This window comes from Macaca thibetana, chromosome 5 (assembly GCF_024542745.1).
Source record: "Macaca thibetana thibetana isolate TM-01 chromosome 5, ASM2454274v1, whole genome shotgun sequence".
Classification (NCBI taxonomy): Eukaryota; Metazoa; Chordata; class Mammalia; order Primates; family Cercopithecidae; genus Macaca; species Macaca thibetana.
The window spans coordinates 171289537-171315172 of record NC_065582.1 but is presented as its reverse complement, the minus strand read 5'-3'; the positions used below and the strand labels follow the sequence as shown (position 1 = coordinate 171315172).

Below are 25636 nucleotides of genomic sequence, written 5' to 3'. Positions count from 1 at the left end.
AGTTCAAGATTCTGTGCCCATTCCTCATTAGCTGTGTGACACTAAGTAGGTCACTCAGCAACTCTGGGTTTTATAGGAAACTGGGATAATTTCTGCCCTGCCTTCCCCAGAAAACTGTTGTAAGCATCAAGTGAAATCATACACGGGGAATAAATGAATAAATTCTCATTGTAAAAATAGAATCTAACAATACATAAGTATTCTGTGTAAAAAGTAGAAGTCCCTTGTCAGAAGACCCAGAATACTTTAACAAGACTTCTACTTCCCCAACCCTCAATTCCACTCCCCTCCCCAGGTACAGTCATTCTTAACTGTTTGGTATATGTCCTTTAAAATCTACTATGCATTTACATAGTTACAAATGTTTACCAAATGTAAGTTACTATAGTAGAAATAGAAATATTTCTATTCAGACATAATCAGCCTTCTATAGACTTAAATGGCAGTCTTACTGACTCTAAGAAGAAAACGCCAGTGACTGCTTATTTCCACTAATAATAGTTCTTCAGCTAATCTTAAGATATATTGGTTAAGATGATGACTATCATTTTTTGGTCATTGTACTAGTATCAGATGCAAGAATTTTGCAAAACTAAGCATTCGACTTTACTTTTAAATTCAAAATAACCTAGAACTTCAAAGTAGTTTTCACCATTAACCATGAAATTTCAGAAATTAGGGGTCCAAGTAAAATACTGAATTGTCTGTGCAAACTACTATTGGCCTTCATTGCATAAATAGTTGAAAACTAGTTTTAAGGGCCATTTTCTTTCAGGGTCCAACTGCCTATGTGCTAACTTGGGAGCAAGGTCATTATTTAATATGGAATCCCTGCAGTGGACATTTTTATGGACAATTTGATACATTCTGTCCCTTGAAAAATGTGGGCTGTTTAATAGGTCCTGATAATGTAAGTATTAACATTTCTTCTTAAATATGGTTAGCTGTTGTTTCTTTTAAATAACTGACCTATTGATTTAAATATTTTGTGTACCAAAATATTTATATAAATGAATATATATACACACACACACACACACACGTTAAAGAAATGCAGTGTCAAACACAGTGGCGGAACTGTGCTAAATAAAACTTTTGGTTCAATTAGTCACCTGACCTGCCTGAGAAGCAGAATGACAAAGCAGAATAACAAAGGAATACAGGATTTAGATTCAGAGGACCTGAGTTTGCGTTGGGTCTGCCTTAGTTTTCTCATCCAAAACAGAGTTTACAATTTCTAACTCATAGTGTTTTAAGAACTGAGGCAAATTTGTCACCTGAGCAGATTGGGTTTCTCTGTCTCTCTCTTTCTTTTTTCAAGGGAGAGTCCCAAGTCTCACCTGACCTGCAATATCCCCAGGTAATTCTGGTTGCAGCCAGTTTTAAGGGCTGCGTGATTTTATTGTGAAGGGTATTAAATAAAGTAGCGATTAAAAATATAAGTTACAGAGCTGGGCGCTGTGGCTCATGCCTGTAATCCCAGCACTTCGGGAGGCCAAGGCGGGTGGATCACCTAAGGTCAGGAGTTCGAGACAAGCCTGATCAACATGGTGAAACCCCATCTCTACTGAAAATACAAAAATTAGCTGGGCATTGTGGTGTGCCACTGTAATCCCAGCTACTTGGGAGGCTGAAGCAGGAGAATTGCTTGAACCCGGGAGGCGGAGGTTACAATGAGCTGAGATGGAGCCAGTGCATTCCATCCTGGGCAACAGAGCAAGACTGTCTCAAAGAAAAATGAGTTATGGGATCAGACTGCCTCAGTTTAAATTCCAATTTTATCATTTACTAATTGTGTGAGCTTGGGAAAGTCAATCTCTCACAGCATCAGCTTCTTCGTTGGTAAAATGGAGGTAATAGTAAAGTCATTACTTTAGAAATGTAAAGTCATTACTTTATAGAGTAGTTGTGAGAAGTGAATGAGATAATTAATATTAAACACCTAACAGAGTAACAACTCTTTTTTTTATTTTTATTTATTTATTTTTTTTTTTTTTGAGACACAGTGTCGCTCTGTCACCTAGACTGGAGTGGTGCCATCTCAGCTCACTGCAATCTCCACATCCTGCATTCAAGCGATTCTCCTGCCTCAGCCTCCCGAGTAGCTGGGACCACAGGCACGTGCCACCTTGCCTGGCTAATTTAGTGGAGATGAGGTCTCACCATGTTGACCACGCTCATCTCGAACTCCTGGCCTCCTCAGCTTCCCGAAGTGCTGAGATTACAGGCATGAGCCACCGCACCCGGCAAATTATTGAATGATGGTTTTTATGTGCTTCTGTCTATAAAAACTGTTTGCACATCCATCCCCAACATGCATATTTTTATGAATTATATATATTTTTGTATCAATATACCAAAAACTACTTTAAACATAGAAAGAAATAATTAGAAAATCTAATTTTTTCTTCCCATCCTCCTGGGGTATCCACCCTTCTCTGAAGACCATCAGTCTATTTTTTTTCTTTTTTTAGACAGAGTTTCGCTCTTGTTGCCCAGGCTGGAGTGCAACGGAGAGATCTCGGCTCACCGCAACCTCTGTCTCTCAGGTTCAAGCAATTCTCCTGCCTCAGCCTTCTGAGTAGCTGGGATTACAGGCATGCCACCACACCCAGCTAATTTTGTATTTTCAATAGAGACGGGGTTTCTCCATGTTGGTCAGGCTAGTCTTGAGCTCCTGACCTCAGGTGATCTGCCTGTCTCAGCCTCCCAAAGTGCTGGGATTATAGGTGTGAGCCACCGTGCCCGGCCCCATCAGCCTATTTTTTTAAGCGTTACTGCTAAAATTAGAGATAATATATGCCAAGCACCCAGCAAAATATCTGTCTTTGATAAGTGTTCAGCAAATAGCAACTACAGCATTATTAATTACAAATGTAAAGAGCACTGTGGAACACTGTTCTCACGTTAATTATTATTTTTAATTAAATCCATTATCATTATCAAAAGTGATCTGCTAAGCCTGATCTACATTTAGGGGATCATTTTAAGGTCATTAGTAATCAAGCAGGGTTAATAGTCACTGAAAAAGCCTTCAAATAACTCTGTTATCTGTCAAAATTATTACCAGCTCTCAAAACAATTACTGTATGGTTGACTAATTCTCATAAAGCTAAGGTTTTGTGAGGAAGAAAGAACGTTCTTTTCTCCTCTTCTTTGAGATGGGTAATAGTAGCTTATGATGTTATGCATCCCCCATTGTAGCTCTTCTAAACCTGCTCTAAGCCTTGGCCACTCAGCAGAGGACCTCCTCCTGGCTTTGTTGGCCTGGCACTCTAAAACCTCAATTGCCCTCTACTCCGCCACACTTCTTTGGATGTCAGTCCTTCTCCTTTCATTCCTTTTCCAAGGAATAAGTCTCTTCCCTTTCCACTGTGCTTGTTTCCATTCCCATTCCACGCTCCACTGTTCCATCCAACTAGCTCCTCTTTTTTTTTCTCTCTCCTTCTCTATCTATTGATATGCTCAGGGGTCCAACAATTCTAATACCCTTTTCCCAACCTGGCTATATACCCAAAACTGCATTGCCTTTCTTTCCTCTCCTCCCCAAGTTCTTCAAATACTAGTTATATCTCTTGCTTTCACTTTATAAGCACACTCAGACCTTAACCTACTATAATCTAGCTCTTCCTTCCTGACCATACTGCAGAAATTAAACTGAGAAGCACCATTGTCTTGCTAATGAATAAATAAATCCAATAGCTGCTTCTCATTTTCACTCCTCCCCTTTTCTGTCATTTAACATTAAAATCACTAACTTTCTTCATGAAAAAACACTTTCCCCCTCCGTAGTTTACTGATAAAGGATAGTTTGGTCTTCATTACTCTGCAGTTGTTTCTTTCACTGGCTTTTCTTCCCATCCCTTAAAAATAGAAGTTCCTAAAGATTCTGTATTTAGATTCTTCTAGGACCACACCTATTATTATTAATTGTGGCTCTATCTAGTTTATCCTGGTAGAGAAGTCATAATTCTGTAACCAGCCCCAGAACCTTTGTCTTGAATTTTCAACTGTTTGCTAGATACCCAGGTGCCTTATCAAAATCTCAAACACAGCACATGCAAAACTCAAATCATTTCCCCCAAAACCAGGTCCCTTCCTGGCTTCCTATTTCTATGGTTATCACTTATCCTGATTCAAACCCTAGAATTATTCTTGATTTTCCCTCTCCCTTACTTCATTCTACTTCAATCCTAAATATAGAGGCCAAATCTTATAGATGCCATCTCTGCTGTTTCCCAGGTCATGCCATTATGGTTTTGCCCTACATTTCTATAAATGACTAACTAAATAGTACCCCCAATTGAGTTCACTTTTTGATACACTGATACCTGATTAAGCTTTCATCACTTTCTGGCTCAGAAAGTACTAGGGGAACTTCACTGCATACAGATTTAAGAGTAAACTTTACACCTTGGATTTCAAACCCCATGTATGCAGTGCAATTTCCCACTACTTTTCTGAACATTCCCTACTCTATAGCCAAACTGTAGTTCTTAAAGATCTTGTCTTAAGCCAATTTTCTGATTTGGATTCCAAGTCAAGGCCTCCTACCTTATTGGCTTCTACTTCTCTATGTCCTTTGCTACTTTTTCTGTATTCTCCAAACTTGAAACATTAGAGATCCTCAAAGTTCATCAAACCTCTTTTCTATCTATACTTCCTCCCAAAACACCATATATATGCCGATGATTCCCAAGTTTATATCTCCAGCTCACCTAGCTCCCCAGAACTTCAGACTCAAATATCCAATCACCTGCTCAGCATCCTCATTTGGATGTCAGACAGATAACTCAAACTTAAGATGCCCAAACTTGAACTCCTGATTCCCCTTTGCAGTCTTTCCCATCTCAATAAATGTCAATTCCATCAGTCCAGTTATTTAGACCAAAATCCTTGGAGTCATCTTTGATTCCTCTCTCTCCTACATCCAAACCAAATCCTACTGGTTCTACCTTCACAGTACACCCAGAGTTCAACCACATCTCTCCACTTTTACTGCTAGCATGTTCGTTCAAGTCACTGTAGCTCTTACCCAGATTATTCAAAATAAGCGTCCTAACTAAGGTTTCACCATTTGACCCTCCTTCATTTGTCTAATCTCAAAACAGCAAAGAAAATTCCTGTTAAAATAAAAGGCAAATTATGTCACTCCTCTACCCAAATACTCCAGTGACTTCCTATCTCACTTAAGAGTCAAAGCTTAAATCTTCAAAATGGCCCACGGGGCCTCCATGATCTGATACCCACCCTACCCACCTCTCTCCCCCTTCATCTGATAATGTCATTTCTTACTTGCTGTCTCCAGCTTGCTCATTCTTTAAAACTACTTCATATTCCTTGCTATTCCTCAAACATAACAAAGCACACTTTACATTTGCTGTTTCCTAGGCACAAATGACCACTGCCCCCTTACTGGATATCGTCATAAATTTCTCCCTCACTTCTTGCATTTCTGATGAAAAGTCATTTTTCCAGTTAGAACTTCCCTGCCTGCCTTAAAACGTTCCATTTTTGTTTCCTCCATAGCCCTTGCACAATTAACTACTGCCACAATAAAGACAGTAAAAACCTACCCCCAAACTAAATGGCTTCAAACATTTATTCTCAGGGATCTGAGTCAGCTGGGGAGGTTCTGCTAATTGAGGCTGGGCAACTCTGCTGCAAGTTGTGGTAGCAAGACAAGCTCTGCTTCTTACAGCAGATCTGTGAGTCAACTGAGAGAGCTCAGCTTCATGTGTGTTTATTCTGGGATGCAGTGTAGTGACAATGGCAGAGGCACAAAAGGACAAGCAGAAGCACACAAAGCTTCTTAAGCGTAGACTCAGAAACCATGCACTGACTTCTGTCCCAGTCCATTGGCCAAAAGTCAAGGAATGCAGAAGTATATTTCTTCTCTTTTAGTGGGAGGAACTGCAAAGTAACTTGAGAAAGGGTACGCATATAGAAAGGAGTGTAGAATTGGGGCTAATGATACAATTTACCACACCATGCAACATCTGATATCCCATGTGTTTACTTGGTTTTTGTTGTTGTTGTTGCTTTAGACAAGATCTTGCTCTGTCATCCAGGCTGGAGTACAGTGGTGTGACCACAGTTCACTGGAGCCTTGAAATCTTGGGCTCAAGCAATCTTCCCACTTCAGCCTCTCAAGCATCTAGAACTATAGGAACGCACCCCACCACACCTGGCTACTTCTTTAAAAAAAAAAAAAAAAAAAAAAACATTTTTTTTAGAGATGAGGGTCTCACTATGTTGTCCAAACTGGTCTTGAACCCCTGGCCTCAAGTGATCCTCCCGCTTTGGCCTCCCAAACTGCTGGGATTATGAGTGTGAGCCTCAGTGCCTGCCTGTTTGCTTATTTGTTTGCTACCTTCTCTTACTAGATACTCCATGAGGGTAGAAAATCTATTTCATTCACTGCTTTATCCCCAGTAATTAGAACTGAGCCTCAACATAGTAGGTAGCTGATTAAATATACTGAATGGACAAATACATGTACATAGCTTTTCAGTATGACTACTGTATGCCAGGAGCTATGCTAGGTGCTAAATAAGGCACATGGTGAATGTCCTCAGGACAAAAGTCTAACAGCCTAGTGTAGACATGAATAGACAGGCAATTATAAACAATGCTAACTAATAATAATTTTAAAATAGCTAACAATTATTGAGCATTTACTACATACCAGGCATTTTTCTAAGAGGTACAGATTAACTCACTGAATCAACTCAACCTTATGAAGTAGATACTATTTATTAACCCACTGTTACAGAGAAGGAAACTGAGGCATACAGAGTGACATAAATCATCCAAGGTCACACAATTAGTAAATGTTGGAGCCAAAATTAAAACGCAAGTGGTCTGGTTCCAGAACCAACATGCTATGCTGCCTCACCAAGACAAGGGCTATCTCAGAGACTACAGTTGCTGTGGATGCAAAGAGATGAATGAACACTCATTCAATTAGGAGGCTGGGAAAAGAAGGGTCAGTTAAGGTTAGCCTAAGAAAGAAGTGGCCTTGGTTTTTATAACAAAAAACCACCTCACTTTATCAAATCTATAGTCAACACTAAGGTCCACCCCCAACTTCAGATAAAAAATGTGAAAAAATGGCCAATGACAACTGTATGATGCCACTGATTGTAAAATGTACACAATTTTTGTAATCAAAAAATGACAAAAAGTGTGCGGCCTGTATGAACACTTGCTGTCTCTCTGCTGCCTCTGCCACACATACATCCATGCACACATGTGTATGTATATATGCTAACATATATGCTAATATAGTCTTGTATTTCTTAGATTTGGTTTAATATTCAACGATATGATTCTCCACTAAGGATAAATTTTGATGTCACCAAGCCCAAGCTATGGAAATCTTTCTTTTCAAGAAGCCTTCCATACCCTGGCCTTTCCAGTGTTCAGGTATAAATCTTTTATTAACAATTAAATGTAGACAAAGTAAAAGACAGGAAATCATTATACTGGCTTACAAGATATTTTTTACTCCTGGGTAGTCTAGAACAGTATTTGTTTATCAAACGCATCTGAGTTCAACTCACAACAAGAAATGGACATATATATGTACATATATGTGAAAGGACCAGTATATACATCTTACACATATGTGGAAGTTTTGATATAAAAAGTTTCATGACATATAAAAGTACCACAAAATGTATTCCATCTAAATTTTTTAAATGCTCATCTCAATTTACTAAATAGATTTCATGATTTTTAATGAAACATCAAGTTAAACTGCAGGGTGTGATCCACTAGGGGCTCATAAAATTAACTTACAGGGTCCTGACCAGTAGTAGATTGTAAGTAGTAAGCATAAGCAGTTTACTAAAACTTTTTTTCATTTGATAGATATATGTATGTGTGTACTAGGTTTGTAATACAATGTATTTTATACTCTGAATCTACCTTTCAGAAAACGCTTTGAAGAACATTACCCTAGAGAAATTCTCCCATATGTGTATAAGGTGATATATACAACATTTTTAATAGAAGCATTGCCTGAAATAGCAAAAGAGTTGGAATGACAGAAGAGAAAAATTATGTTACATGATGGAATATTTTACAGCAGTTAGAACAATCAGCATTAATGAATCTTAGTAAGCCCTCTAAAAATATGTTTGTTGCTGCCACTAAATATAAAGTTAAGGGAGAAAGCACAAGTTGCATGTTCATAAAACAATTAGGTAAAGTTTAGAAAACATACAAAACAATAAAATGTTTAGGGGTACATATATCTGTAATAAAAACATAAACACATTGTATTAATGAAGACAGGAATTTTTATTCATAGCCAAATCCCTATCCCTCTCACCTATGAAAGTGCCTAGCACACAGCAGGTAATCAGTACTTGTTGAACGAAGGGGTGCTAAAACAAATTCAGGTCATGGTTACTTCTGTTAAGAGAGAAGAAAAATGAAACTGAGAAAGAACTACAGAGCACTATATTATGATGTTTTACTTATGGTGGTTCATGTGTCCATCAGCATGCATTATATTATTTTCTATATCTTAATGTCTGAGATTTCATTGATTTTTTGAAAGATTTTTAAAAGGATGGACAGCTGTTCAAATTAACTGTAGGTGATTTTTATACTTTCTGAACTATTTTCTCTTCTATAGCCTGAAGAGCTAATTTACCAGCGCTCAGACAAAGCAGCTGCAGCTGAGCTACAAGACAGGTAACGTAACATCCATAAATCCACATGTAATCTGTCACTAGGAGTATAATACCAAACTTTAAACCACTGTCAGCCTGAATGAACGTGAAACAATTTAGGCAACTCAACTTTAATTCATGTTTATAGATTCTAAACACAGATGTGATCTCTAAATCCCATGACTCAAAAGGAACCTTTAGCATCAGCATGCTGTGGAACCAACCAGAGTGGAAGACCAGTAATACACACTTCTACAGAGACTCCACTTTGAGTGAAACATGAGTTTAACATCATGTTATAGGTATTGTTGAGGCACATCATAATCCTTAGCTTAAATATACCTCTTTGGTCCTATTGAACTGCAGCTAGTTTATGGACCTAACACATGGAAAAGATCAGTAAGAGCCTATGTGAGTCTCCATAATTCTCATAACCCTGTAAAATAGAAATTATTCTCCTGGTTTCACAGTGTGAAAACTGAGGGTCAGAGAAGTCCACATACTTGTTTAAGTGTTAAAGGGGGCTTCTGAGCCCAGCCCAACCTTTCTGATTTCAAGGCATGTGTACTGTTTCTACTGTATTAAGCTGTGTGACCCCTCTTGAGGCATTATTACTAGAAAATATTGGTTTACTCTCATTTACTCTCAATTTCTCCATAATGCCTTATTCAAGATCCCCAACTAGAACAACTAATCTCCAAACATTTTGTTTTTTTCTGATAGCTTCAACATGCTATTGATTGGACCCAAGTCATTTATTTCTCCAATATTAAAATGCCTGACAATTCGTCCATACTTTCTTGTGCAGACCGTCTTGAAACCCAAAACAAAGATGTGTTAAGTGCCAAAAAAGAAATGATCCCTATGACTACTGAACAACGAGAAGTTATCTAGGTCTCTAAACCCTGCAATTAGTTAGGGTATGTACAAGAGGCTTTGAATCCCAGCTCCTTTGCCTTAGTCAAATCACTTATCCTGCCTCAAACTGTCCTCTCATCTGTAAAATCAGGACAATATCCCTACCTCATAAGGTTATTAGTGAGATTAAATAAAAATCTACAAAGAGCACTTCGCGCAGTATCTAGTAAATAATGGCTCAATAAATAGTAGCTATTTTCCTTCATTCTATGCTTAAACTTCACACCCTATGAACCCAATACCTGTACTTACCACAAATAAAGTTTCCATGATGTTGGTATTTTAAAGGCAGTTTTAAGGCAATTTAGAAAAAAAATCCATCATCATGAATAGAATTCACTATTCATGATATGAATAAATCACAAGACACTAACAGCCCCACAAATACTTGAGGCTTTCAACATAAGCCCTACTTCTTATGCCTGTGTCTAATTCATCTGTCCGTATATATGCTACCAATGAGTATAGCTGTACAACATTTCAAAAAACATTTCATGGCCACGCGCAGTGGCTCACACCTATAATCTCAACACTTTGGGAGGCCAAGGCTGGCGGATCGCTTGAGCCCAAGAATTTGAGACCAGCCTGGGCAACACAGCAAGACCTTGTCTCTACCAAAAAAGAAAAAAAATAGCCAGGCATAGTGGCATGCACCTGTGGTCCCAGCTACCAAGGAGGCTGAGGTGGGAGTATCACTTGAGCCCGAGAGTTGAGGCTGCAGTGAGCTGTGATTGTACCACTACACTCCAGCCTGGGCAAGAGAGCAAGATCCTGCCTTAAAAAAAATTAATATTAATAAACTTTTGCTGCATGTATTGAATTTTGCTATCCCCAAGTCATTCAGTACTCCCTCTTCTGTGCTTCTGTGTTACATTTCAAGTATCTGTTATAGCTCTTAGGATACACATACTTTCTATTTATAGGCCTATTTCCCATCTCAACTCATATACAACCCTTAAGGACAGGACTGCATGTTAATTCTGAATCTCCAGGGAGTAGCCATTAGACATTAATTATGCCTGGAGGATCACAACTCCATCAACAAAAATGTAGTTATACAATCATCTGAATCCCCACTACATACTACATATATTTTTTAACAAGGGAAAAGTGAGTCACCAAAAAATGGAGTTTATGTTTTGTGACCAGGATTGAAAAAATACTAAAAGAAAAAATCATGGACTGGAGGCCACGCCATCTGACTCGGTGGAATAGATATTGTACCTCTACTCTGCGTCACTTCTTGCCTCTGTTAGAAAAAAGTCAAGGAGAAGATGTAGAAGATGACCACAGAGCAGAACTGCTAAAGCAGCTGGGAGACTACAGGGTAAGTTACAAATGGATCCTAAACTGACTGTGGATTTCCTTGTTTCAAATTGGAAATTAGCCAACAACAGGTTTCTGGAATCAAAAGACCCACATTGCTCCCAGAAGTACATATTTAAAGCAGCATAAACTAAAAACTGTGATTATAAGTTTTAAACCTCAATAATCACTAAATAGCAAAATACCACTATTTTTCATATAAGTATCCCATGAAAAATACCTTTTATGAAATACATTTACATATCAAATAAAATGAAAACATCTGGCTAAATCATGTTAGACTCAACTGTGCACAAGGATCAAAACACTCTAGAACAGTTTTTTTAAAGGATGTAAGGTTTTACACTGATTGCTTTTCATTGCTAAGAAAGGTGGTTATTAACAGACGATATACCCTCTCTACTGCCTGCTTGTAGTACTGTGTTCACATGCTATAGCTGGATAATAAAACCTAGAAAGCAGGCTTGTAACTAAGACTTAACAGTAAGCCTTATTAGCTAAACAGTGTGAAGGTCAAATTAGATCACTCACTGAGTAAAATTTATCCTTTAACTTATAAGGCAGGTTCTCAGTCAGGATATTTTCAGTTCAAGTGTCAGAAAACTTTCACCAGCTTAAGTAAAGCTTAGAGGGTAGCTATCAGGGTTTTCCCATTCTCCTTCAAGTCCTCCCATTCTGCCCTCCTCCTCCGTATGATGGCATCATCCTAAGACTGGGTTTCCTCATGTTAGCAAATGCTGGAACACTTACAGAATTCACATCTGCACACATACTACCCAAAGCAGGAGAACGTCATGTGCCATTATTCCTAACAAGTTTCCCGAGATCCCCTCTGAGACTCCCTTTGATCTCTTGCCCATCCCTATGGATCAATCATTGTAGCCAAGGGGACGAAAATTATTGTCGGGCGCCATGGCTCACATCTGTAAACTCAGCACTTTGGGAGGCTGAGGTGGGCGGATGGCTTGAGCCCTGGAGTTCAAGATCAGCCTTGGCAGCATGGCAAAACCCCATTTCTACAAAAACTACAAAAAGTAGCCAGGCATGGCGGCACTTTCCTGCAGTCCCAGCTACTCAGGAGGCTAAGTGGGGGGACCATCTGAGCCCAGCAGGAGGCCGAGGCTGCAGTGAGCCATGATCACGCCACTGCACTCTAGCATGGATGACAGTGAGACCTGTCTCAAAAAAAAAAAAAAAAGAAAAAAGAAATGTATTTGTTAGTTTAACCTATGTTTCTGGAATTAGAATGGTTACTATGCGTACTAGGTACTTCCAAAAAGAGGGAACACTGATGGGGTGACTAACACCTATATGCTAGCAAGGAAAACAAAATGGGTATTAAGCAACTCCATTTTCTGTATTGCTAATAAATAGCTGAGTAGAAAAACACAAGCAAATAACTGAGATCCAGAAGACTTATTATATTAATGGCATACATTTACATAGGAAACAATGTATTAAATCTTCAAACTTCACTAATGACTACAAATGTTTTTTCCCTTCAGTTCTCTGGATTTCCCCTTCACATGCCTTATTCTGAAGTGAAGCCTTTAATTGACGCTGTGTATAGTACTGGAGTACATAATATTGATGTTCCTAATGTTGAATTTGCTTTAGCTGTATACATACACCCATACCCCAAAAATGTTTTGTCTGTTTGGATCTATGTTGCCTCTCTTATACGCAACAGGTAATTTTTTTCACTGTACTTTTTGTATCATGTAAAAACTACACAGGATATGAGAAAATTTTAAATTATATGCATCACATCAGAAGAACATATTATTGGCAAATAATAAAATTATCATGTTTTCAAACTGTGCAAAGTGTTTTATTTAGTAGTCTGCCTCGTCTCTGCTACTTGACCCTGAAATTCAATTGAGACTACCCACAGTAGAGTACATTATGAGCTTCCTGCCTCTATTCGTTTGTACTTACTTACCTTTTGCTTGGGCAAATATTAACAGCAATGGAATGAAAGTGAGAGAAACTTACCAAGTTTTACCTCAGAGCAAGGTAAAGCTTTAAAGAGAGCATCATTAGAGCCTTCAGAATTCCTCCTCCTTTGCCGTGTTTAATTCAAATGTTAGTAGAAATAAAAAGCAGTAATGAGTTATTTATATTCCATCAAATGATTCTTCCTTTATCTTTAGACAACACTAAGACACTTCGCCTGAACTGAATGTTTACCCGTTTTTATTGCTACTCCTCCTCCTCTCTCCAAATAAATAAAACAAATAAATATCTAAGACTGCAAGATTACTTCATCTTCCACAGGTTTGCAATGTACAGGTATACCTCGGAGATACTGTGCACTTGGTTCCAGAGCACTGCAATAAAGTGAATATTGCAATAAAATGAGTCACACCAATTTTTTTGGTTTCCCAGTGCAAAGTTATGTTTACACTATATTATAGTGTATTCAGTGTGCAAAAGCATTATCACAAAGATGTACATACCTTAATTTAAAAATACTTCACTATTCAAAAGTGCTAATGACCATCTGAGCCTTCAGTAAGTTGTAATTTTTTGCTGATGGAGGGTCTTGCCTCGATGTTGCCGATGGTTGGGGTGGCTGTGAGAATTTCTTAAAATAAGACAATGAAGTTTGTTGCTCTGACTGACTCTTTCTTTCATGAAAGATTTCTCTGTAGCATGAAATGCTGACAGCATCTTACCCACAGAATGTCTTTCAAAACTGGAGTCAATCTTCTCAAACTCCCTTACTGCTTTATCAATTAAGTTTATGTAACATTCTAAATCCTTTGTTGTCAGTTGAACAATGTTCACAGCATCTTCACCAGGAGTAGAGGCCATCTCAAAAAACTTTTTTGAGACAGGGTACTTGCTCTGTCATCCAGGCAGAGTGCAGTCGTGTGATTATGGCTCACTGCAGCCTCAACCTCCTAGGCTCAAGCAATCCTCCCACTTCAGTCTCTCAAGTAGCTGGGACTACAGGTACACACCACCACACCCAGCTAATTTTTTATTTTTTGTAGAGACAGGGTCTCACTATGTTGTCTAGGCTGGTCTTGAGCTCCTGGACACAAGCAATCTTCCTGCCTCAGCCTCCCAAAGTGCTGGGATTACAAGAGTGAGCCACTGCGCCTGACCAAGAAACAAATGTTCTTTGCTTATCCGTAAGAAACAACTCTATATCCATTCAAGTTTTATCATGAGATTGCAGCAATTCAATCACATCTTCAGGTTCTATTTCTAATTCTGGTTCTCTTACTATTTTTGCCACATCTGCAGTGACTTCCTCCACTAAAGTCTGGAACCCTACAAAGACATCCATTGAGAGCTGGAATCAACTTCATCCAAACTCTTGTTAATGTTGATATTCTGACCTCCTCCAATGAATCACGAATATTCTTAATGGCATCTAGAATGGTGAATCCTTCTAATTGAATCCTTTCCAGAATATTTTCAATTCACTTTGCCCTGATCCATCAGAGGAATCACTATCTATAGCAACTATAGCCTTACCAAATGTATTTCTTAATAAGACTTGAAAATCAAAATTATTCCTTGATCCATGGAGTAATTCTGCATGGAGCTGCAGAATAGATGTTGTGTTAATAGGCATATAAACATTAATCTCCTTGTACATCTCCATCAGAGCTCTTGGGTGACCAAGAGCCTTGTCAATAAGCAGTTAACGTTTTGAAAGAAATTTTCTGAGCAGGTCTCAACAGTGGGCCTAAAATATTCAGCAAACCATGTTGTACACAGATGTACTGTCATACTGGCTTTGTTGTTCCATTTATAGAGCACAGAGTAGATTTAGCATTAATTAAGGGCCTTAGGTTTTTCAGAATGGCAAATGAGCATTCTCAACAAAGTCACTAGCTGCACCAATCTCTAACATGAGTCCACCTGCCCTTTTCAGCCAGGTATTGATTTCTCCTCTCTAGCTATGAAAGATTTAGGTGGCATCTTCTTCCAATAGAAGGTTGTTTTGTCCACACACTGAAAATCTGATATTTAGTGTAGCCACTTTCAAATCAATGACCTTAGCTAGATCTTCTGAATAACTTGTTGCAGCTTCTATATTAGCACTTGGTACTTCACCTTGTATTTTTATGTTATAGAGAAGATTTCTTTCCTTAAACCTCATGAATCAACCTCTGCTAGTTTCAGCCTTTTCTGAAGCTTCCTCACATCTCTCACCCTTCATAGAATTGACGAGAGTTAGGGTCTTACTCTAAATTAGGCTTTGGCTTAAGGGAATTTTATGGCTAGTTTCATCTATCCAGACCACTAAAACTTTCTCCATATCAGTAAAAAAGCTGTTTCACTTTCTTATCATTGGGTGTTCACTGGAGTAGCACTTTTAATTTCCTTCACGAACTTTCCTGTTGCATTCACAACTTCGCTGTATGGCACAAGAAGTGTAGATTTGGGCCTAAGTTTTCAACATGCCTTGCTCACTAAGTCTAATCAATTCTAGCTTTTGATTTAAAGTGAGAGACATGACTCTTCCTTTCACTTCAATACTTAAAGGCCACTGCAAGGTTATTAGCTGGGGCCTAATTTCAATATTGTTGTGTCTCTAGGAAGAGGGAGGTCTGAGGAGGAGAGAGATAGGAACCGCTGGTCGGTGGAGCAATCAGAACATATATAATATTTATCAGTTAAGTTATCTGTCTTATTAGGGCACACTTCATGGCATTCCAAAGCAATTACAATAGTAACAACAATCACTGGCCAAAGATCACCATAACAGATTTAATAACAGTGAAAAACTATGAAATACTCCAAGAATTATCAAAATATACGAGACGTGAAGGGACAAGTTTTATCAGAAACATGGCACCAATAGACAGGCTCAACACAGAGTTGCCATAAACCTTCCATTTGTAAAAAATGCATTATCTGCCAAGTGCAATAAAGCAAAGCGCAATAAAATGACGTATGCCTACATCTATATCAATAGGAGGAACATAGCCATTTTCTTCTGCATGACATAAAATTGTACTAAAAGGCACTAGTATGTGCCTTTCTGGGTGGCAGGCCTCCACTCTCATGATGTTTTAACAAAGCAAAGTAGATAAACTTACAGATTCAAATTTTGACTACTGACTAATTTCAAAAAGAAAATTCAGCTCAACAAAATTCAGTATCTGTCTAAAACTATTTGTCAGGGTAATGAGTTCATGGGAGCTCCAAAGACAAAGTATTTAGTCCTATTCTATACTAAAGTAAACCTGGATTGAGATTTATAATAAAAATCACAACACAACAGTATTACTTGGTAAAGTCCTCAAAGTAGATTTTATTTATACATTTCTTCAAATGATTGTGGTAGTTTAAAAAATCTCTCCCAAATTTGACGATATAGGGACAGTGGTGAGAACAAGGTATCCTTAATGGAAACAAATATGGATTGGTGCTTTCCTAGCTCACTGAGCTAACACCCAGAAGCCAATTTTTTCTATAATCCTAAAAATCTTAAATGTGGGTTTGTTTGAATTGGTCTTCTGAGAATTGTTGAAATAAAGGAAATATTACAGAAAACAGATTAGTTTCCAAAAATGTGCTGTCTTTGAAAATAACTCTTCAGACATGTATGTCGGAAAAGATCTGCAAAGCTTGATACAGTGTCAATGTATAAAGAGAACCAATCACCTTTATGGACTTTAAAACTCAAAATAATCTATGAAATACTTTAAATGACATGGCATTACCAACATTCTTTAAAGCATTTCATTTAAAAGAAAACTGATAAGACTGTTCTCACCCTTTTGAAAAGACCTAATCCGTTTCTAAAACAAAAGTATAATTTGCAAGAGAAACAACATTACAATTCACTGGTAAATTAAGATTTCTGAGGTTGTAAGAAATGGGGCCAAAATAAGTCACGCTCAAAAAGGGATGGTTAACACAAGAAATGTGCTATGAGTAAAGTGCATGAAAGAAAGCCTGCTCAGCTAAATGAAGTAGACAAAGGTCAGAAGTCAAGGGTCATTCGCCAGAGCGGCAGCAGGCTCGAAAACCACACTGCAAATTCTGGCATCCACTGGCGGTATCAGCATGAGGACCTGTATGAAAACAGAAAAATGTGAAAGGAGGAATTTCTTAGAGATCACATAAAAAAAATTTTGCTTATGAAGGAGCCAAAATATTCATTGGTTTTACTAGCAGTACTTATATCACAGAAGTAAATCTCATGATGAGTGTTTAAGAAATTATTCAGACACAAAAATCAACAGCAGCTTGACTTTAATTAATATATCCTTCATGGTCCAAAAGGTAAGTGGAAGGGAAAAAAATAATTTTTAGCAACAACTTTACAATATAAAAATCCAAAATGGAAAGGAGACAATCCACAGAAGACTGCAAAGCTAACTTATAAAAAGATTCTTATAATCTGAACATCCTCCCTAGAAATGTAATAAAGGCAAAAAAACAGCCCTAACTAACTGATCAGCTAAAGAATTCACTATTGAGCAATTACAATAAACATTACATTCAAATTTTACAGCAAAATAAACTATATGGACAAAGACTTAATATATTTGCCATATTTTTATTTAGTATTTACAGCCAAAAATATCTATATATGGCAGGGTTAAATGTATATCCAAAGTTAAATATATAATGAGTGATCAATTAAACTTTATCTAAGACATAGTAAAAATTATCATTCACTTACAAAGAATAATAAAACATTTGTGGAATAACTGACATTTTATCCCAGTCACACTATGCTACCTAGGCACTAGATACAAGATCCATTAGGAAACATAGCTGAGAATTAGAAAGTATCAAAGAAGAAGTTTCATAGCACATATTCAAATGTCAAGTACTCTGAATGAATATTTTCATAAAAGCAGGCACATGTGGGAAAGATTGTTTCAACTATATTGAAGTCTTTCAGTATGTCTGCACCATGAACAAATAAGGAATAGTTAATTAGTTCTTTACATATCAACAAGAACAACCAAAATACTTGCAAATTGTGATATAAGGAACAATACAAAATGAAAACTGTACATGAAATATAATTTTACTACAGAATATATCAAATGGATTGTAACTGAAAAATCACAGTACTCTGGTGTGATATCTAAGATTAACTCAAAAACGCATTTTAAATTTATTTTTGTTTTCTAAAACAGCACTCAATTGAAAAGAAAAAAAAAAAGCAACTAGGCTAATACCACCATAATAATTACTTCCAACTAAACACACAGAACACATTAATTTCCAGAAATTTAACTTTTCCTTATATTCCCCAAATGGCACATACAAAATACAAAGGGCAGATTTCTTAAGACATACAGTCTTAGGAAAGAAACTAATAAACATTACGCACATATGTGGAACTACCACAGCTTATGCTTTCGGTCATATTAAATTTTTACGTTGATATGACACCTGTGATTAGCTTAATGGGGGGGGCAGATATGGGAATGAGCAATGGTATAGATGAAAAGAGACTGGCCACAGGGGAACTGCTGAAGTTGATGGTACATGAGGGTTCGTTACATTATTCGACGTTAAATTTTTCCGTAACAGGAAGTTTAAAATTATTTTATATATAAAGTTGAATTACTAAAGCCAATTTTTATTTAATCAAAATAACAATCTGTTCTAGTCTTTAAATGAAAAGTGAAATATGTCAAATATTTAAAATTCAAAAAGCGGCATTGTGTTAAAATTATTTTCCCTTATAATAAGATACAATGTTAATCATCTTAATCACAATCAAGATAAAATGTTTTAGTATGTATTGAATACTTATTAAAAATGCCCTGAGAAGGAACCCTATGATCTGAAATTCTTCTCCCACTGCCAATCTTTAACCAAGTTTTTCCTTAGAATATAATGCCAGCTTTACCTACTGTGCACCACCCAATCCCCATCTTTCCCCTTCTTAGCTTGTCTTTCCTCACCCCTTACACTGCTCACTGTTTTGTCCACCAATCACCTAGTGCCTCACCTCAAGACACAAGCCCTGCCTCACTGCCATTCCCCTGCTCTGACCCATAGTCCATCATGAAATGCCAGATTCACTGGGTTTTGCCAAAATGGATCTGATTATCATTTTATCAGATTAAAATTCCATTCTAAATTTTTTTAAAGAAGAAGAGACATGAAGACTCTCATACAATTTTTCCAAACTGCAACTCCTCAAATATTTCAAAATGTCCATAACGTTAAGTTCTCATTTAACATCGATAGGTTCTTAGAAACTGCGACTCTAAGCAAAATAACGTATAACAAAGCTAGCTGTTTTGTTTGCATCATTATAATGAAATGACACTATTTGAGGACTTCCTGTATGTTGTTTTCTTTAAAGTCAGTTTCCAAAAACGTATCACCAACACTGAGGACTTACTATAGTCCTATTTTTTTTTAAAGGACAGAAAGATAAAGGAGAAATATTATGCTAAATTTCAACAGTAGCCTGAGAAAAATCATACGCCATGCCTGCAAGCAATGGAAGTGAAGTATGCAACTGATTTTCAAAGGATAAAGTAAAAGGGAGACTCAAAGGAGCAAACAGATCAAAAAAGCTATTCTCCTAGAGATTCAGATCTAACCTGACACGACACAGTTTTTCACCATCCTCCTCAAAAGATGTAGGGTCCACATGCTCAGTTTCTACCCTAGCTACCTGGGTCATTTTGCTCTTGAAGTCTAAGGGATGATTGCAGAGATAATGGGGGAAGAAAAATGTAGGAATAAAAGTTCTTACCCTGTATTAAGTAAAAAGCACAAACCTACTGTCAGCATCTCCTTATTTATCACAAAACAAAGTTCTTGCTTATATTCATGTAAAATGTGCCCACTCACTGAGTAGGCACATTTTACATGAATATAAGCAAGAACTCTGAATACATTCTAAGTTCACTAGAATTGAGTTTCAGTGAGATTCTAAGTGTACAGAGTAAAGAGAGAGAATTAATATATTGTTTTCAAATTTGAAAGCAGAATCTGCTTAAAGAAGCCTATAGGAACTTAATCAGTAACTGTAATATTAAATGACTCAAAACTACAATCCTTTGATAAGGTTAATAACAGAGTAGTTACTGGTATTTGATCCCAATAATCATAAAAGTGACAGCATCCATTAAAGGATTTGCTGAAGGCCTGAGTCAAAACAAAAATGAAGACAAGCACTGTTTTAAATTCAGTATCACATTATAGAAACAGGAGACTAGCACCTTCCAAAACATGGAAAGTATAAGCAACATCAACAATAAAATCCTTAAAGTAACACAAAAGGATTGTTCAGAAAAATGAATAAATGGACAACAGAATAAATGGACAACAGAAAAGGTGAGGGAGCATTAGAAAGAAATATGACGAAGATATGATGGATTGCCAGGTAGACAGCTATGCTTTAATAGACAAAGACAATTCACAAGGTAGTTCCCTTTAAATATTTGACTTATCACCAGCAAACTTCCATCTCAGTGTAGGATAGAGAACCCAAATGGTTAAGATATATAAAGCCTAAATTACATTAAAGAATAATAAAGAAAATAGAAAAATATAATAATCATTAAAATATTTAAATGCATGGTAAGGAATAATCTTATAAGAAGCATTTTTAAGTATCAGATGATAGGAAGTATCAGGTTAGCTATTATTTCTCCAGATTTTTATTACTGAATAACTTGTTTTTACTGGGTTCTAAGTATATTACTTATGCTGTATATCTGCACTTACCTTCACTTACCTTTAATTCCTCTTTAACTTAAATTAGAAACATAAAAGAGCACATCATCTGAGACTGGGTCACCTCTAAAACTATGAGCTAATCTATCTTAATTTATAAATTATACACACATTGAAATGCAAATCAGTAAAAAAGTTTATTTTGTGTCATTGTTCATACCTTCTTCACAGCTCTACAACTATGCTATTTCATTTAACACTTCTTAAATGTTAACAAAAAAATTTTAATGTTATGGCTAAGAAGACTTTTATATTCAAATCTTATCAAATAAATTTAAGTCATAAAGAATCATTCAGAAGAATCTAGATTTGCATTTTATATCAAGACACTTTATGTACAGTGTCTTGCTCAAGGTAGTTACTGCTTGAATACATGATAACTAACTTATCATCTCCAAAATCTCTGCTAGTGCATTCTGCTTTACTTATTATGTATTACTTAATGACTAATGTTTATCAGTATTTACTTCTTTTATATTTAGTAATCTGATAGTTAACTATACATGTTTTCTTTTAAAAAATGTATTTTTAGTTAAATGTTACTTTCAAATATTGGAAATGTAATTTGTCACCTAAATACATTTCTCCATTGTTCTAATACCACGTATTAAAACACACTGACCACTTTCAGAAATAATAAAAATAGTAACAAGGAGGACCCTGAGCATTCACTAGATATCTACTATACAAGCTGAGCTGTTTTGAAAGATACTGGAACAAGTGTCATCTTGCAAAACTGGATACAACACAACTACATTCTAACACTTTCTAGGTTGTCCACATATCCTTTTAAGGAAAAGACTATAAGAGAGCATTGCTTTAACAACAACCTATGTGGAACTCAGACACAAGTTATATAACAAGTCATCTGTAAATTTTAAAGGCTTTCCATTCCCCCAAATCATGCTTCAATAAGCTATAAAAGGAGAGTTAATATTGGATTATACAAGCACTGCAATTTCCTTTCAAATCTTTCAGTCAGATATCTTCATTACAATTCATTTATTTTAAAAAATCAGTCATTTATCCAAAAAAATTTTACATTCAACAATAGGAATATAGTAGCTCCTCTGAAACTACATATTCAAAACGAGTTTAGAGGAAATGCATAAGGACAAAGTGCAAAAGATTTTAAGTATTTCATTTTATCCCATCGTCTAAATTTTTTCAAAGTTTAAAAACATATAAACATAAAACAAGTAAGCATAAAAACAATCTGAAACCCAGTCCCCTCCCTCTACCCAGTAACATCTATGTACCCAAAAATAAATGATGAATTTGATAGTGAGATTTATTCCAAAGCATAACCTATGCTGAAATCAGTATGAAAAATTCAAGTGCAACATACAAATAAAATTTTCTGATAAAAAAAAATTGCTTATTAATTACTCTTGATAATATGTCCTATAAGCCTTAGAAAGTATAGCACTAAACCTACAATGAAATAACTTTATGTTAACAAAACAAAACTCCTATCTCAAATCCAGAGCATCCACAAAAGTAACAGCTTCACTGCATCAATCACACTGTTTTCATAGGCTTAGCATGTTGCAACTACAGTGACATTCACTTTAACCAACTACGATGACATTCCCTTTGGCCATCCCTTGATTATACACAGAAGGCAACAGAAAACAAGAAATGTCCAACTTAGTGTTGATATATCAAGAACATGGGAGGTCATCTCCTGTATAACAATGTGATTCCAGAAATAAGAGAGCTGCAATCTTCAGTTTCCTCTTACATATTTTAAGGAAAATCTAATCTCGAGAAATAGCAGATTTGTTCATTTCTCCACTTTCTGGTATGTCATTACTCCCTCTGGTCTTCCTGACTCCTGTCAATTGTTCTGCCTGAGAAAAATTTTGTTGATTTTCCTGTCACTTAAGGTGAATTGGGCACTCAAAGACAATAGGGCGTAGTATAAAAAGACAAGTACACAGTAGTCTGAGCCATTTAAAATTTTCTCCAGTTATAAATACAGGAGGTTGATTTGCTTATTAATAACAGAAGAGCAGCTTCTTATGCTTCTGGGAAATTCAATCTCTATCAGTGACTATCAAATGTGCAAAAAGGCATTGAACATACTTTGAAAAAGCATGTTCAATAAGCCCACTGTAGGGTAGAATATGTTTAAAAGAACAAAATCAAGAAATATTTCTTGTGATTTTTGAAAGTAGGTTCAGGAATCAATTTCCAAAACACTATAGGAATCCTAATCATGTCTAAAGCATCTCAGCCTCTTCTCAATACTACAACTCCCTTCAATCTTCAGTAAGAGTTGACATCAGATCCAGAAACTCTAGAAGTCCACATTACTAAAGTCCTCATTTTTCTACATTTGATAAAGCCATCTTACAAGAAAAATGAGTCTATCATCCCTAAGAAAGCAGTATATCTAGAACATAAATAGTTCTAAATTCTTAATGAGCGCTACAGAACTCTAGAGGAATATCCAAAACTTTTAAACAAGAATTTTAGTACTTCCATTAAGTTACCATTTTTGATTACACTATTACATGCCTCAAAAGTCTGACACAATGGATATTTAGAATATACATCTGCAAGAAAAACTTACCTTTCAAGATATTAATGAAAATGTAATTTTAAAATTTTATCAAATTTAACTAAATCTGAAAGTAAGGCAGTCTGGTAATTAGCAATCTAGAAAACTAAATGGAAAAATTATTAGAACTGCTAAAAAAGTTTAAATTAATTCCTTCAAAATTATTGCATTGTTAAAAGGCATTACCGTTAATGTTGTCACAGTAGTAAAAGTATTCATCATTCAGAGAAGGACATGCTGAAACCAAATCCTGCAGGCCTGCACCAGTTATAGTAAGACAACCAGAGAGATTAAGGTGCTCCAAATAAGGCAGCCCTCCTCCCAGAGTCAAAACCCTGTAAGAAAAATAATTTGACAGTTAAAAGATATTCATCTACAAAAATGTTTGTATTCCTATGGTCCACTGAACCACTATTTTACATACTTTTCAATATGGTAATGAGAAAATGTAAGAATTTCTGTAAAACACTGATAACTAACCTCATCCTTAGGCAGAAATACATTTATGAAAATGTTCAACATTTTTCCTAATGACATTCAATAAAGAAATCTATAAAACTGTTCTTTACAAGAACATAATGATAACTTAATTCTTAGAGGAAGTACTGAACCCTGGAGTTGTAATGTTCCTTCTCCTACCCAATTGTATTAGTAAGTAAAAATTATCAAGAAAATTACTGAAGCTTAAAACCTAATGAGCAGTTGGGCAGTTTCTAAAAAAAAAAAGCATAGATACACCTAGCATATGACCCAGCAATTCCTGTCCTAGGTATATACCCAAGAGAATTAAAACCATATGTTTACATAAAAACTTGCACATGAATGTTCATAGTAGCATTATTCGTAACACTTAGAAAGTGGAAACAACTCAAATGTCCATTAATAAATGGATAAATAAAATGTGGTATATCCATACAATTAAATAATCTGCAGCCACAAAGTACTGACATATAGTATAATAAGCATAAACCTTGAGCACATAAACCTAATTTTAAAAAGCCAGATACTAAAGGCCACATATTGAATGATTCCATTAATATTATCATTCTAGAATAGGTAAATCCACATAGACACAAAGTCGATTCATGGTTACCAGAGGCTGGGGAAAGGGGGAGTGAGAAGTGACTACTACTAAGTATGGGGTTCTTTTTGGGATGATGAAAATGTTTTGAATTAGTCTGTGGTGGATGGTTGAACAACCCTGTAAATATACTAAAAAATCACTGAATTAATTGTATACTTTCAAAAAGCAGTAAATTTTATGGTATGTTAATTACATTTCAATAAAAAATAAAACCTAATGGCACACCTAGAAGAATAAAAGCAGTATTTACGTAAACAGGATAAAATTAAAAGGTGGCTTCTTCTATTTGGATGTTCAGATCTCTAGGAAGGCCAGAGAAGTTTTCCTTGATTATTCCCTCAAATATGTTTTCCAAACTTTTAGAATTCTCTTCTTCCTTGGGAACACAAATTATTCTTAGGTTTGGTCATTTAACATAATCCCAAACTTCTTGGAGGCTTCACTCATTTTTTTTTTTTTAATTCTTTTTTCTTTGTCAGGTTGGGTTAATTTGAAAACCTTCTCTTCAACCTCTGAAGTTCTTTCGTTTGTTCAATTCTATTGTTGAGACTTTCCAGTGCATTTTGCATTTCTCTAAGTGTGTCCTTCATTTCCAGACGTTGAGATTGTTTTTTATTTATGCTATAAATTTCTCTGGAGATTTTTCCATCCATATCCTATAACTTTTTTTTTTTATTTCTTTAAGTTTGTATTCACTTTTCTCTGGTGCCTCTTTGAGTAGCTTAGTAATTGACCTTCTGATTTCCCCTTTGTGGCAATTCAGAGATTTCTTCTTCATTTGGATCCACTGCTGGTGAGCTAGTGTGTTCCTTTGGGGGTGTTAAACAACCTTGTTTTGTCATATTACCAGAATTGTTTTTCTGGTTCCTTCTCATTGGGGTAGACTATGTCAGAGGGAAGATCTAGCTCAAGGGCTATTATTCACATTCTTTTGTCCCACAAGGGTGCTCCCTTGATGTGGTGCTCTTCCCACTTCCCCTAGGGATGGGGCTTCCTGAGAGCCAAACTGCCATAATTGTTATTTCTTTTCTGGGTCTAGCCACCCAGCAGAGCTGCTGGACTCCAGGCTGGTATTGGGGAGTGTTTGTGATGAGTCCTGTGATGTGATCTGTCTTCAGGTCTCTCAGCCATGGGTACCAGCACTTGCTCCAGTAGAGATAGGACAGGAGTGAAGTGGACTCTGTGAGGGTCCTTGTGTGTAGTTTTCTTTAGTGTGTTGGTTGGCCTCCAGCCAGGAGGTGCTGCTTTCAAGAAAGCATCAGCTGCAGTAGTTCAGTGAGGATACAAGTTTGCCCTGGGGTCACCTGCTTTTAAAAAGTGTGCTCCCTTCTAGTGTTTTCCAAAACCTTATACTAGAAGAGTTTC

The 25636-nt window shown here is 36.4% G+C and overlaps 2 protein-coding genes across 5 annotated transcripts in view; one reads left to right on the top strand and one right to left on the bottom strand.

Annotated features, from left to right (window-relative positions):
* CC2D2A (coiled-coil and C2 domain containing 2A) overlaps window positions 1–12750 on the top strand; it is a 136185-nt gene extending 123435 nt beyond the window's left edge. For all 3 annotated transcript variants that reach the window (XM_050791641.1, XM_050791642.1, XM_050791643.1), the window contains 5 exons: window positions 776–910; window positions 7306–7428; window positions 8648–8706; window positions 10752–10929; window positions 12434–12750. In XM_050791641.1, coding sequence (XP_050647598.1) covers window positions 776–910; window positions 7306–7428; window positions 8648–8706; window positions 10752–10929; window positions 12434–12622 — 684 coding nt within the window. In that variant the 3' untranslated portion in view covers window positions 12623–12750. The remainder of the gene's footprint in view (window positions 1–775; window positions 911–7305; window positions 7429–8647; window positions 8707–10751; window positions 10930–12433) is intronic.
* Window positions 12751–16178: 3428 nt separating this feature from the next.
* The window catches only part of FBXL5 (F-box and leucine rich repeat protein 5), a 47033-nt gene continuing 37575 nt past the window's right edge, over window positions 16179–25636 (bottom strand). For both annotated transcript variants that reach the window (XM_050791652.1, XM_050791651.1), the window contains exons 10-11: window positions 23374–23522; window positions 16179–16972 (exon numbers count right to left, since the gene is read on the bottom strand). In XM_050791652.1, the coding sequence (XP_050647609.1) occupies window positions 16896–16972; window positions 23374–23522 (226 nt within the window). In that variant the 3' untranslated portion in view covers window positions 16179–16895. The remainder of the gene's footprint in view (window positions 16973–23373; window positions 23523–25636) is intronic.